A 14,968-nucleotide genomic window follows, 5' to 3' on the forward strand; every position below is an offset into this window, starting at 1 on the left:
CAACAGTACCAAGAACATCAGGCTAAGACGAGGTCAGAATATACAGGCTAGAGGTTGAGGACACTATGAGGCTGGCAGAACATGGAACACAGAATCAAAGGCTGGAGAGAAGGCACAGGACGCATCAATCTGGCGAGGAAACAGAGCAAAATGAGCAGTATATACGAGGGCTGTCAATAAAGTAACGGTCCTTTTTATTTTTTTCAAAAACTATATGGATTTCATTCATATGTTTCTACGTCAGACATGCTTGAACCCTCGTGCGCATGCGTGAGTTTTTCCACGCCTGTCCGTGACGTCATTCGCCTGTGAGCACTCCTTGTGGGAGGAGTCGTCCAGCCCCTCGTCGGAATTCCTTTGTCTGAGAAGTTGCTGAGAGACTGGCGCGTTGTTTGATCAAAATTTTTTCTAAACCTGTGAGACACATCGAAGTGGACACGGTTCGAAAAATTACGCTGGTTTTCAGTGAAAATTTTAACGGCTGATGAGAGATTTTGAGGTGATACTGTCGCTTTAAGGACTTTTCACGGTGGGAGACGTCACGCAGTGCTCTCAGGCGGCGTCATCAGCCTGTTCAAGCTGAAAACCTCCACATTTCAGGCTCTATTGATCCAGGACGTCGTGAGAGAACAGAGAAGTTTCAGAAGAAGTCGGTTTCAGCATTTTATCCGGATATTCCACTGTTAAAGGAGATTTTTTTTAATGAAAGACGTGCGGACGGGTCCGCGCGTCGGGACGCAGCCGACGCGGTGCGGCGGCACAGGAAAAACACCTCAGTTGAAAGCCTTAAGGACAAGTTGGAACATGTCCTGCCTGTTAAACAATTTCTCATATACTCACTCAATTGAAAGCCATCAAAAGCCGCCTGGATTTTACAAATGGTTATCAACACGGAGGTGTTTTTCCTGTGCCGCCGCACCGCGTCGGCTGCGTCCCGACGCGCGGATCCGTCCACACGTCTTTCATTAAAAAAAATCTCCTTTAACAGTGGAATATCCGGATAAAATGCTGAAACCGACTTCTTCTGAAACTTCTCTGTTCTCTCACGACGTCCTGGATCAATAGAGCCTGAAATGTGGAGGTTTTCAGCTTGAACAGGCTGATGACGCCGCCTGAGAGCGCTGCGCGACGTCTCCCACCGTGAAAAGTCCTTAAAGCGACAGTATCACCTCAAAATCTCTCATCAGCCGTTAAAATTTTCACTGAAAACCAGCTTAATATTTCGAACCGTGTCCACTTCGATGTGTCTCACAGGTTTAGAAAAAATTTTGATCAAACAACGCGCCAGTCTCTCAGCAACTTCTCAGACAAAGGAATTCCGACGAGGGGCTGGACGACTCCTCCCACAAGGAGTGCTCACAGGCGAATGACGTCACCGACAGGCGTGGAAAAACTCACGCATGCGCACGAGGGTTCAAGCATGTCTGAAGTAAAAACATATGAATGAAATCCATATAGTTTTTGAAAAAAATAAAAAGGACTGTTACTTTATTGACAGCCCTCGTATACATCCAGGTGATTAGCAGCAGATAGACAGCAGGTGCGTGGGGAGGAGCCCAGAACAGGGCGTGGTCCAGAAAGCAGAGACACACCCATCAAGAGAGAGACAGAAAAAGATCATACAAAGGGAAAAGACAAACAAAAGAGCAACCAAACAGATAAAAACAAAACCAAGCAAAACAGAGCAACCTCACACCCTGACATGGGAGAGGATTCATCTGGATTTTGCTGAGTCAAAGGGACTAATGTTTCTGGTATTGATTGATGCTTACGCCAGATGGCCAGAAATTGTTCATATGCAGACTACCACCACGAGCAAGACTGTTGAAGTTCTGATAAATTTGTTTGCAGTTTATGGATTACCAAAAAAGATAGTAATGGATAATGGGCCACAAGTCACCTCAACTGAATTTGAGACACTCCTCAAGTTGAATGCTGTTAAACGCCATCATACCATCCAGTCTTAAACAGAGTGGCTGAACGGCTCGTGCAAAATTTTACGTAAGCGCATTGCAAATTTCTTGCTTGGGTTCAGAAACATGCCACATGTGACAACTGGGAAAACACCAGCTGAGTTGTTTTTGAAACGACATATTCGTACAAGGCTGTCACTGGTAAAACCAAAGCTCTGTGCAACAGTCCAAGATCGATTGGCACAGAAAGAATCCAAGAGCAAGGGGAGAGATTACCCGTTTACTAGGTCCAGTTAATTACTTGGTATCTGTGGATGGAACATGTATGAAGAGACATGTTAACCAACTGTTGAAAAACAAATGGAATGAAAACTCAAGAAGTGATGTAAATGATGATGATGATGCTTCTGTTTCTGATTTTGTTTTTGACTTAAATGTTGGACTGCAAGAGAAAAATGAATCTCAGGTTGACAGAAAATCTGAAAATTCTGAGGTTGCAGAGACACTAACACAACCTTTGCAGGTTGTGGAAACTGTTCCAGCAACAGAGACTGGCGCAAGACCAAAAAGGACAATAAAACCTCCTGAAAGACTGAACTTGTGAGAGGAAAACCAGGTTATTGCACCAGTGTTTGTAAAACAAACAAACAAAAAAAAGTGCAGTAAAAGGTTTCAGGGGAGGACCGTGGTGTCCAAAGGAGACCAGCAGGGAGAGCTCACTCCTTTTGCATAGCAGAGGCTGATCTACTGCACTTCAGCGCAGTTGGTGGAGATGAGCAGAGAGTGAGTGCAGATGTATCTGCATAACAGCCGTAATAAAGTTCAGTGTATTCTTCAAATATTGATATTTGTAATAAATTATAAATGCCAATTTCCTGCACCTGTGCTAGACGTCCCCATGATGCCAAAAAAGTTACCTAGTCTCAAGGTTCAAATTTAATCACATATTGATGTCTAAATGGGGTCATAGCAGACATCCAAATAGCGGACCTAGTTTGTACGTCATGTAGAAATCCAGAATTGGTCTTGGACCGATGGACGCAATATAGACATGATCTGCTCAACCAATTGTGACAATAACTTAAACAATAAATAAATAAATAAATTGCATGTAGTGTGGTAAAACACAGTGTCAGCAGGCGGGTGGACATCACTGTTATCTCCCTTCGGTCCCTCACAGCCCTGCCGCGGACTGAGCGGACAGCTAAGCGCGTGCTCTGAGCAGCTGCCTTAGCTGCTTTACAGGTCGAGGGGCTTCTGTGTATCCCTCATTCAAATGCTTCAAACGAAAGAACTTTCTCCGTGGTTCACGATTGTAACAGAAACAGAACAGACTTAGCCAGTGTCACTGTGTGTGCTCTTCTTAGCTGCACCTGTACCTCCAATCACCTGCTTTTGCACTGTCCCACTCCATTATATTTTATTTATTTAACAGTGAATTGCGTTTTTTTCCCACTGTAATTAAAGGCGGTGCCATTAAAAGTGCCGTAAACGTGTCAAAAAGAGTTTTTCATGCTATAATGGAGCCCTTAAAAAGTGGCGTCAAATGCACAAAATGCATGTAAATATATGCGCATCTGTGCACATCACAATGCACGTAAAAGACAGCATTTGTGTAGTATGATATTATCCTTCTTTTCTCTGAGTGACTGAATTTGAATTGTGTTTGCGCTGTGGTACAGTGGCTGGGAAGTGCAAATCAATCAGTCATGAAAACTGAAAGTAAAAGAGGCAGAAGACCTTTCAACAAGACTTGTCAGTGTACTACTGACTATTCATTTGTTTGTTTGTGAACAGCCTGGAGCCAACAATTTTTCATATATAATTATGATTTTTTTTAAACTGAAGATTCATATCCTGATAGGCAAGAACTGATTCAATTTTCAAAGTCATAGGTCAAAGTCAGGAAGAATGTTGGAAAATGGGAAAAATCCCAATCTTTAGCACTGAATAAATTTTCAAAAATTCATAACTATATCGAAAAAGATCAAATTTCTTTCATATTTGACAGCGTTATGTAGGATGCTATCCTTTACATGGTAAGTTTGATCCAGATCTGATCCAGATTACAGATTTTGTGGCCATTTAAATTTAACATTGAAAACCCCATTTAATGTATATTTTACATTATTTCTTAATCAAACATGCCCCAATCACTCTCATATTTGAAAGTGAGGTGTAGACCGGTACTCACTATCACCTGATAAAGTATGATCCAGATCTGATCTGAATTGTGGATTTTGTGGACATTCGAATTTAATATAAAAAAAAACCATTTGGTGGACATTTTGCATTATATCTCAATCAAAAGTGCTTCAATCTCTCATTTATTTGTTATGGATTTACCTGTACCACCAAAATTGGATGGAAGTTCCAATTTTATGCCTGTTTGTCTATCTTCCAGTTATCAGTCAGAAACCAAGTGCCAAACAACAGTGACAAATTGTGCATAGCAGAGATAACCAATGTTCTGTGAAAATTATTTGAAAAAGAATTCAGAAACCAAAAAAGTTAAAAACTGCAACAACAAAAAAACAAAACCTGACACCACAAATAAGCTTTGATTCAAGCGCATGAACTAAATACATATACTCCTGGCATTTGATCACATCTAATTTAGCTTATGAAAAGCCACTTCTAACAGGACTTTGACCTTGAAAATGTTTTCCAAGGTATATTTTGTGGAATTGGAAACTACTGTTGGTGGAGGTTTGCGCTCTATGAGCACGGTGCTCTAGTTCTTGTTGGGTCTAGGGGCCGCGGGCAGGTTGTCACATTCCAGATATCTTTATTGTCACTGTGCAGTTGCCTGAACAATGTAATTATTGGAACCAACTTCTGTAAGGAACAGAAGTCCAGGCCTGATTTATACAAAGTTAAAATATAACACATATCTTTTAATTTTAAATAATGCACTAATTCTGAAGTTTTGCAACAAACGCAGATAGATGCCAAAGAGATTATGAGTAAATGAGCCTCCGCTAACACTGATTGGTTGACTCATTCATTCTATGTAAAAACCAACACGTTAATGTGACGTGGCATGTGGGTTGGTATTTACATATAAATGTGCTTTTGTAAAATATGCCATTTTATTCATATGTTAATAAAAAGCCATTTGCAAAGGTCAAGTTGTGATTAGACAACCATCTGATATAACTGGGGTCAAAATGCATACAACACTGACATCTACTGGCACCCAGATGCTCAGACCCTTACACATAATCATTTGTGTACCACTTTTTTTTGCACGCCAGAGAGTTGCTGTGGTTTAAACAACAGAATCCACGACGACAATTGTGAATGAATATTTTACAACCAAAATGTACATTTTTATTTCTTTAGCTGCAGCAAGAGGCTGCAGCAACTCACAGGCGCGCAAAGTATTACGGGATATCTCAATACTTAGGGCAAATACTGCCATGAACAATACTTGCCAGCAGGGTGCAGTAGAGACCATGAAAACTTGCCAAAACAAATATTCCTAATAATCCGTGTCTGCTTCATCTGCGTGGAATTTAATAAATGCAAACCGAATTTCAGGCATCATATATATATTACTCTGGAACAAAGACGGCAAACAGTGTTGTAAAGGATAATAACCAGGACATTATAGAGCAAAGAGGAAGTGATTGCAATTCACAGTGATTCCAAATGAAAATAATAGAGAAGCAACATGAGCTTCTTCTGGCATTTTTACATAAAACAAACACAATAATAATGTCTATAAACCCAGAGAATATATTCTCAAGAGTTTTAGACACAATATACAAAGGGTTAATGCTGTTGTCCGTGTGGAGCCTGATCAGAGCATCTCAAATGCATTTCTTCTGTTGTGAACTTTTACCCATAATGCACTAACACTGCAGAGGTATGTCCACACTAAAACCTTCAAAATTAGCGCAATACTTTTAAACTAAAACATGCTGATATTTTCACTTTATAAAACTTCAGAAGTGACATTAATTTAAATAACCTGTCCGAAATTAGTATGGTTAAAGTTTAACCATAAGTTAAAACTGTATGCCTCTGGATGACTTGGGTGATATTGCTGGTAAATTAGTATGGTGTCAAGAGCAATTATCTTGTGACCAGTTCTCCTCTGACTGTAGAGGCTAGAGCGGTTTTGCTTGAAACCATTTGTTCTCTGTTTACAGAGAATAGAGCAGTTTATCTGCTACAAAACACTTAACAGGTAAGCTCTAAAACCTTTTTTATATCAGACTTAACAAAGGTTTTTAACTGTTAAAGCTTTAGTCACTTCACCTACAAAAAAATCTTAGCGATCTCAAAATTATTGGACCAAGGTTTATCGGAAGATAATTGGTCCAATGATGGTTTTCAGAGTTATCTGAAAAGCTAATCCGATAATGAAAACATTAGCTTTGATAATTAGCGGAACTGTGCCCACCACTGGATGTTAGGAGGAAGTTAGAATTAAATTAAAAAATGCTGGCACAAATCCAATAAGTGCAAGTTTTTTATAAGTTAAGAGCACGTTGAAGCACGCGAATCACACGAAAGCTCGCTGATGTACGTAATAACGTACCTAATAACGTGAGCTCCTCAAAAAAATGTGGCCATGCTGAAAATTTTCAACGAGTGTCAGCATGACTCATACGTCCCGCACATGCTGGACATAAGTTGTAGGTAAGTTATGTGATTGTTGGCAAACATTTCTTGTAATTTACCCATAAGCCTAAATACATCCATTAATGCTTTTCATTAATGCTTTCCACTGATTGGCTGAAAGCTGTGGTCCTCATGCGGACAGACTGTTTCATTCTCACACGGAGTAAATCTTACCTGTTCGTTTCAGTCCAATTTACCATCAGAGACGGACATGAATCCACATAAAGCTCCTGATTTTTCAAAATGACAACTGAAAATACTATAATTTGTGGCTGTAAATGTAGCATTTTAAAGCAAGTCCCTCTGTGATTTTTCCTGCTCCAAGTGGGTTACTCATGTCGGTCACGCTGTGATGATTTAAAGCGCCATTGCTGATGATCCCCAGTTATGCATGCAGTTATAACTGTTGGTAGTCTCATCCACATAAAATCCTTAGAGGATCCAGTAAAAAGCTGGATGTCTAGCAAGCCCAGACTTAAGCAGCACTTATTTTCCTTTTCATATGGCTAGCATACTGGCATAGTATGTTACTATGCTTTCTACCTTTTTAAATTCATTTTATTAGCAAAGAGAGCGGGCCGCGGCCTCAACTTTATCTAAAGTCTGGGTCTTTTTGTGAAGCTTAGGGCTAGTGCCCGGCGATCACCTTATTATTTGTTCTGTTTTTCTTGTTGTTAAATGCTTTTAAATGATACTGAATTTGTTGTCTTTCTACCACCTAATTCTGTATTTTCTCTCTGTTTAAGGTGTGGCTCCATCCAGAGATAGGAGTGTGTGTGGAGTGGGTGTTTTCTTTTTTCTTCTGTAGGCCTCCCATCTTGTGCACAAATTTATATAAATTTCCTGTATTGTCTACTGTGTCGGTAGCATGAACCAAGGAGAGGGTCACCCCTTTGAGTCTGGTCTGCTTGAGGTTTCTTCCTCAAATCATCAAGGTTAGACCTTACTTGTGTGAAGCACCTTGAGGCAACTTTGTTGTGATTTGGCGCTATATAAATGAAAATAAATTGAAATTGATAACACTATGTAACAAATTTTTATTTTTGTTTTGTTCCTGGGTACACAGTGTGTTTTCCTAACCTGTTATGCCTTAAATAAATAGAAAATAGCTGTTATTCCACAGAAACTTTGCTTCTGTGATCAGGACAATGATATTTTGAAATTTGTCTGTTTTCAAGAATATTCTCGATTCGCCTTCACTACTACTGAGTAGTCTTCTAGAATATTCTTTAACTGCTAGAACTGTCCAGAATTTTCTAGAAGTTTCCAGAATTATCTAGAAATTTCAAGAAACTTTTAGAACTTTCTAGAACGTAAAAAAATAAAAATAAATAAAATCAAGTGCTGAATGTAGTCATTTTTCCATACACTTTAGACATAAGCAGTTGAAATATAACACTTAGAAGCCAGGAACAAAAATTGTGTAACATAGTGTAATCAGACGACCTGATCGATCAGGTGTGGTTACACCTGATTATTGCGCCATTTAAACATTTAAAGCGCCGTCGCAGATCAGCACTTCATTCAGATCACACCTGATCGTGGTCAAAAGTACAAATCATCACATTATTCAGGTCTGTGATGACCTGATCAGGTCTGATCAGCTAACCTGATCAGAAATCAACAGCGCTTGAAACATTTAAAGAGACAGCACTTCATTCATCCACGGCAGAGTGAAAGCATGGTGAACGACCCTAAAAATGGCCCCTTGGCACCAACAATCAAATTTATAGTACAGACAAGTGTAATACATCAAACGAAAGCTTTTACTCTGTAGAATGCATTTTCTAAATTTTATAAATACATTTTATAAATGTCAAATATTATATAAAAATTAAAATCAATTTTTATATAATATTTAACATTTTTCTTACTTTTGTCATAGCTATGCATTGCATTAATCAAGAATAAACAGTTGAAGGGGATTCAAAATAGAAATTCAAGGTACACAGTTAAGTCAAAGTTCGATCAAAATATACATTATTTTTTATAAAATATTGGCTTGTGAGCCATGTTTACTAACTTGATATTAAAAAGTGGAGCATTCTGTTATCATTTTTTCCAGTGTTATTTGATGAAAGTAATAAATATTTTCAAAATTTGGCTGATAATTTGTGATGGTATAAATAATTTGGAAAATATAAAAGGTCAAAAATTGACCAGAGTCTAATTTTCACCATCATGTTGACGTAATGGACAGACATTCACATTCAAGCCTGACTCATCAGGAATAATGATAAAGATTTGACATTTTTCTTACTTTTGTCATAGCTATGCATTGCATTAATCAAGAAAAAACAGTTAAAGGGGATTCAAAATAGAAATTCAAGGTACACAGTTAAGGTTCGATCAAAATATACATTATTCTTATAAAATATTGGCTTGTGAGCCATGTTTACTAACTTGATATTAAAAAGTGGAGCTTTCTGTTATTTTTTTTCCAGTGTTATTTTATGAAAGTAATAAATATTTTCCAAATTTGGCTCATAATTTGTGATGGTTTAAATAATTTGGAAAATATAAAAGGTCACAAATTGACCAGAGGCTAATTTTCACCATCATGTTGACGTAATGGACAGACATTTACATTCAAGCCTGACTCAGCAGGATTAATAAAAAATACACAGCTTTAACTTTTTGCTGTTGTTCTAGGTCTTTGGTAATAGAAAAGATGATTTATTTAATACTACTAAGGCTTTATTTAAAAATATCAATACAAATGCTCTGAAAAATTGATGTTGAGGTAATGGGCAGACACTGAGTCATCCACCTTTGGATGCATGGCTTTGCAAAACTTTCAATTTTTCTCCATTTTTTTTATGTAGTATATTACAAAACTAGTACTAAACGTATTTTTTTTTGCAGCAAAATTGATATAATAAACACAAATTTGCATATTTATCAGGCTTTTGAAGCAGCATCTACTGCAAAATCCAAAAAGTGGTTACAAAACAGCACGTTTCAAGTGACAATGGCTGCTCCAAGGGCATGCTGGGAAGTCTGCAGTGGTCAGTTCAGGAAGACTGGTGGACACAGCAAACAACTGCTGCCATCTGGCAGCTGTCTGACTTCTTATTACCATCATGGCAATCAACCAATTTTGGCATAAGAGCAAAAGGGCCACTGGTTACATGCTAAAATGGAGCAAATATGCTACATTCAGAGAGCCGTAATTTTCTTATTTGTAGTAGACCTTTGAAACTTTCACAGATTACAGAATATGACCAGTACATTATATTTAATCAATTAGAATGAGAAAATATACCTCCATAAGTAAATACAAAGTTCTTAAATTTACGTTCACCCTTCAAAAATCAATTGGGGCGTTCACTGTGCTTTCAACCGGCAGCATTTACCTCAGCCAGTCAACTCATCAGCATTCTGTACACAATGAACATGGTCCACCAAGATAAAAAGTGAAAATAAAATAATAAAATAATGTTAAATTACTGTTTTTGACATGCACGTCGTGCAGTACCGACCCGAACCCACTGGGTGGAAACGGGGCCGTCGGCATATGCTGGCTCATTGTCCAGGTTTTACACCTGCATTAATTTATTAGACGTATGCCAGTGTGTGCCAACATTTTTAATATGGTCAGCATACGCAGGCTAAATCATCAAGGTGTGACAGGGCCTTTAGTACCTTTTCTGCTGTTTGTAAATTAATACAATATAAAATGAGAAGGATCTATTTTAGCCGTTATACAGTAGTGTTCAGAATAATAGTAGTGCTATGTGACTAAAAAGATTAATCCAGGTTTTGATTATATTTCTTATTGTTACATGGGAAACAAGGTACCAGTAGATTCAGTAGATTCTCACAAATCCAACAAGACCAAGCATTCATGATATGCACACTCTTAAGGCTATGAAATTGGGCTATTAGTAAAAAAAAAAAAAGTAGAAAAGGTGTTCACAATAATAGAAGCATCTGCTGTTGATGCTACAAACTCAAAACTATTATGTTCAAACTGCTTTTTTAGCAATCCTGTGAATCACTAAACTAATATTTAGTTATATAACCAGTTTTTCATGATTTCTTCACATCTGTGCGGCATTAATTTTGTTGGCTTGGAACCAAGATTTTGCTCCTTTACTAGTGTGCTTGGGGTCATTGTCTTGTTGAAACACCCATTTCAAGGGCGTGTCCTCTTCAGCATAAGGCAACATGACCTCTTCAATTATTTTGACATATCCAAACTGATCCATGATACCTGGTATGCGATATATAGGCCCAACACCATAGTAGGAGAAACATGCCCATATCTTGATGCTTGCACCACCATGCTTCACTCTTTTCACTGTAAACTGTGGCTTGAATTCAGTTTGGGGGTCGTCTCACAAACTGTCTGCGGCCCTTGGACCCAAAAAGAACAATTTTACTCTCATCAGTCCACAAAATATTCCTCCATTTCTCTTTAGGCCAGTTGATGTGTTCTTTGGCAAATTGTAACCTCTTCTGCACGTCTTTTATTTAACAGAGGGACGTTGCGGGGGATTCTTGCAAATAAATTTGCTTCACACAGGCGTCTTCTAAGTGTCACAGCACTTACAGGTAACTCCAGACTGTCATCCTGGAGCTGATCAATGGGTGAGCCTTTGCCATTGTGGTTATTCTTCTATCCATTTTGATGGTTGTTTTCCGTTTTCTTCCATGCATGTTGTTTTGTCCACTTTAAAGCATTGGAGATCATTGTAGATGAACAGCCTATAATTTTTTTGCACCTGCGTATAAGTTTTCCCCTCTCCAATCAACTTTTTAATCAAACTACGCTGTTCTTCTGAACATTGTCTTGAATATCCCATTTTCCTCAGGCTTTCAGAGAGAAAAGCATGTTTGTTCCACAAAATTGACGAACTCACTGACTGAATGCCACACTATTATTGCAAACATCCCCTTTTCTTTTTTTTTACTAATAGCCCAATTTCATAGTCTTAAGAGTGTGCATATCATGAATGCTTGGTCTTGTTAGATTTGTGAGAATCTACCGATACCTTGTTTCCCATGTAACAATAAGAAATATACTCAAAACCTGGATTAATCTTTTTAGTCACATAGCACTACCATTATTCTGGTGCAAGCATCATGATATCGGCATTTCTCCTACTATGGTGTTGGGCCTATATATCGCATACCAGGTATCATGGATGAGTTTGGATATGTCAAAATATTTGGTCATGTTGCCTTATGCTGAAGAGGACATGCCCTTGAAATGGGTGTTTCAACAAGACAATGACCCCAAGCACACTAGTAAACAAGCAAAATCTTGGTTCCAAAACAAAATTAATGTTTTGGAGTGGCCTGCCCAATCCACGGACCTAAATCGAATTGAAAACCTGTGGGGTGACATCAAAAAAGCTGTTTCTGAAGCAAAACCAAAAAATGTGAATGAATTGTGGAATGTTGTTAAAGAATCTTGGAGTGGAATAACAGCTGAAAGGTGCCACAAGTTGGTTGACTCCATGCCTCGCAGATTTGAAGAAATCATGAAAAACTGTGGTTATACAACTAAATACTAGTTTAGTGATTCACAGGATTGCTAAAAAAGCAGTTTGAACATAATAGTTGTGAGTTTGTAGCGTCAACAGCAGATGATAGCCTTAAGAGTGTGCATATCATGAATGCTTGGTCTTGTTGGATTTGTGAGAATCTACTGGTACCTTGTTTCCCATGTAACAATAAGAAATATACTCAAAACCTGGATTAATCTTTTTAGTCACATAACACTACTATACATGTGAAAATCTCTGGTCCTGCATTCTATCACCACCCCCAAAATCTAGTCAGAAAGAAAAACATTGTTTTGGTGCTCATGTACTGGATTTTATTTAACATTAAAGCAATAGAGGTGCACAATAATTATGAATACCTTACAATATGATCCAAATCCACTGCCTGTTACATCAACTTCTCTTGTGAACATGATTCTTGGACAATTTACTTACTGAGATTCAAAGAGGTCAAACACAGTTCATCCAGAAAGGTCCGCTGTTTTTCTTCCCCAAATTAAACCAAGAAATACTTCATTGCATAATTTAACTCGGTTAGCACAATCAGACAATCATCCTAAGTTGTTGAAATGATTAACTCTGACATTAGGTACATTTTGCACAGACTGCCCAAAGCATGCTTCTCTTTCCTTCTTAAATATTAACATTTATAAGACACAGGACGCTTCACAGGACAGTCTGCCTCCCCAAGTGTATTGTGCAATTAAGCCATGACTAAATCAAACACTTCAGCATTTGTTTGGGTTCCAGGTTCTAATGGTTCTTTTATCCAAGCACAAAAACAAAGAAAAGCCCATCTAACTAAGAGGTAGAAACACAGGCAACTCTGAAAAATTACGGCAGCACACCAATGATTACAGTTTTTAAAATATTGTAACATTTGGAGGATGATAAGTATTGCAACCACTCGTAATAAAAAAAACAAAAAAAAAAAACAGGATAATCTCCAGGTGGAAAAACATCAGAGGGAGATGCTCGTCAGCAACTACGAAGAGCACTTTATATATATATATATATATATATATATATATGTATGTTAAAAAAAAAAAACCTCAGAATTTTTAGTTGAGCACAGGTTGACCTAACACGCATCTTAACCCATGAAATGTTTTGCCAGCTTGGACGTCATGTCAGCGGGCCTTCAAGCAGTCACACCGTGTGAAACAAACACTGAAGATGTTGCGTTATTTTAAGATTTTCATTATGTGGATCATAATCCAACTGCTCTAAGAATCCATCCACACTTCATCCTGCAGCCTGTCTGGTGGTGAATTCCCCTCTGATTGATTGCGTCACCTGTGAGCGAGACGATGGAAACAGGCAGACGTTTAGCATCTGACCTCAAGCTGAAGGTCAAGCAGAGCAGCTGACAAGACCATATGCTTTAAGATTCCCTCGACAGCAGATGGTACTACTAAACTGAAAGCAACACACTGAGGGCAAAACCCTACAGGTTCTTAAAGCAGTTAACTCAGTGGGAAAGTTTTAAAACAAGAAAAATTAAGAGTAGAAATAAAAACATGCAATGCAGTGGGGAAAAAAAAACAACTTAAACTTAGAGGAGAGAGTGAGAGAAATTGATGACACTCTCCAGGACCATGTGTGACTGAACAGCACACAGACCCACAAACATCTGTTAGGCAAAAGAACAAATGATGCTTCTTAGCCAGTCATCAAGGTACAGGTGGTGATGCTGTAGGCCCTACAAAGTATAAGCTTTCATTTATATTTGCCAGACAGGAGCAGCCGAGTGCCACATGGCAGTGGTTAACTGAAGCGTTGAGTTAAAGGCGGGTGTCGTAATAGATAAGGTCAGTCACACCATGATACATCTCTGCTTGGTTTCTCAATCTGCTTCATCTTCAGACTCCTCCTCCTCTGCAGTCTCCAGCCAGGTTAGCCACTGGTTCACCTAACGGGTGTGGGAAGACAAAATGTTAAACCTCAATGTTTAATCAAAGGAAGCAAACATCCATAACAGCTGAATTACTCTCAACACAAGGTGTAATTCGTCTGTTCAGACAATTACTTATGGGATTATTTGGGCAGTGAAGATGCTATGGACACGAGCTCCAAAGTGAAAATCCAGACTTTTAACCGTTGTTGACTTTGTAACCCACATAAAAATTTTGACAATTTCTGGTCTGACCCCAAATGTCTTTTTGGGCTGTAATAGTATTTACCATCTTGAAATGAATGTGCATTCCCATGATTTAACCTTGTTTAAGCCACCAAAACAAAATGTACTGAAGTGTGAGCTGAGTGTGTAATTACAATCCAAGCAACAATCCACCACATGGACGTTACTGCACCTGGAATAAAGCTTTTCCTTTTCCAGGGAATTCTTGGGTGATGTCTTCTTTCCATGCAAGGAAGGCTTCTTCTTCAATGATCTCCATGTCGTAGAAGTTAACAAAGTAACGCAGCAGCATGCCTGCAGATGCATTGGGGGGGATCAGAACAGCAATCCGAACCTACTCAGATTCAACATTTTTGTAGAGTTTTATGTGACCACTCAATCATGAACAATAGCATGAGAAGGTGATCACTAAATTTTGAAACGTCCTCAGTCATATTTGTGACTCCTGTACCTTTAGGGAACCCGCTGGCGTTGCAGTGCACTTGCAGTGCATAGAGGGCGCTGACTTGCAGCTCAGTGTGGTCATGCAGGAACTTTTGCATTACGGGCTTGAAGGCAAGTAACAGCTGTTTCTCCTGCTCCAGCTGCTCTTTGGAGGGGGCAGCCAGTTGCTCATCACCCTCCACCACACACAACTCCTGAGAGATGTACTGGAGGAAACTGAGAGGGACAAGAATATCATTAAGTGTCATTTCGACCATATCAAATTTCATTAGGATAAAAAAAAAAAAAAGTGTTAGAACTGCAAGTCACCGAGACCACACGCTGCA

General features: G+C 38.6%; 1 protein-coding gene across 1 annotated transcript in view; it reads right to left on the reverse strand.

Moving 5' to 3' along the window:
* Positions 1-12,349: 12,349 nt before the first annotated feature.
* Positions 12,350-14,968, reverse strand: part of eif4g2b (eukaryotic translation initiation factor 4, gamma 2b) — a 75,924-nt gene continuing 73,305 nt past the window's right edge. The window contains 3 exon segments of the mRNA XM_034175901.1: positions 12,350-13,970; positions 14,371-14,492; positions 14,650-14,858. Of these exon segments, the coding sequence (XP_034031792.1) occupies positions 13,905-13,970; positions 14,371-14,492; positions 14,650-14,858 (397 nt within the window). The 3' untranslated portion in view covers positions 12,350-13,904.

The sequence above is a fragment of the Thalassophryne amazonica genome, chromosome 8, assembly GCF_902500255.1.
Source record: "Thalassophryne amazonica chromosome 8, fThaAma1.1, whole genome shotgun sequence".
NCBI classification, from domain to species: Eukaryota; Metazoa; Chordata; class Actinopteri; order Batrachoidiformes; family Batrachoididae; genus Thalassophryne; species Thalassophryne amazonica.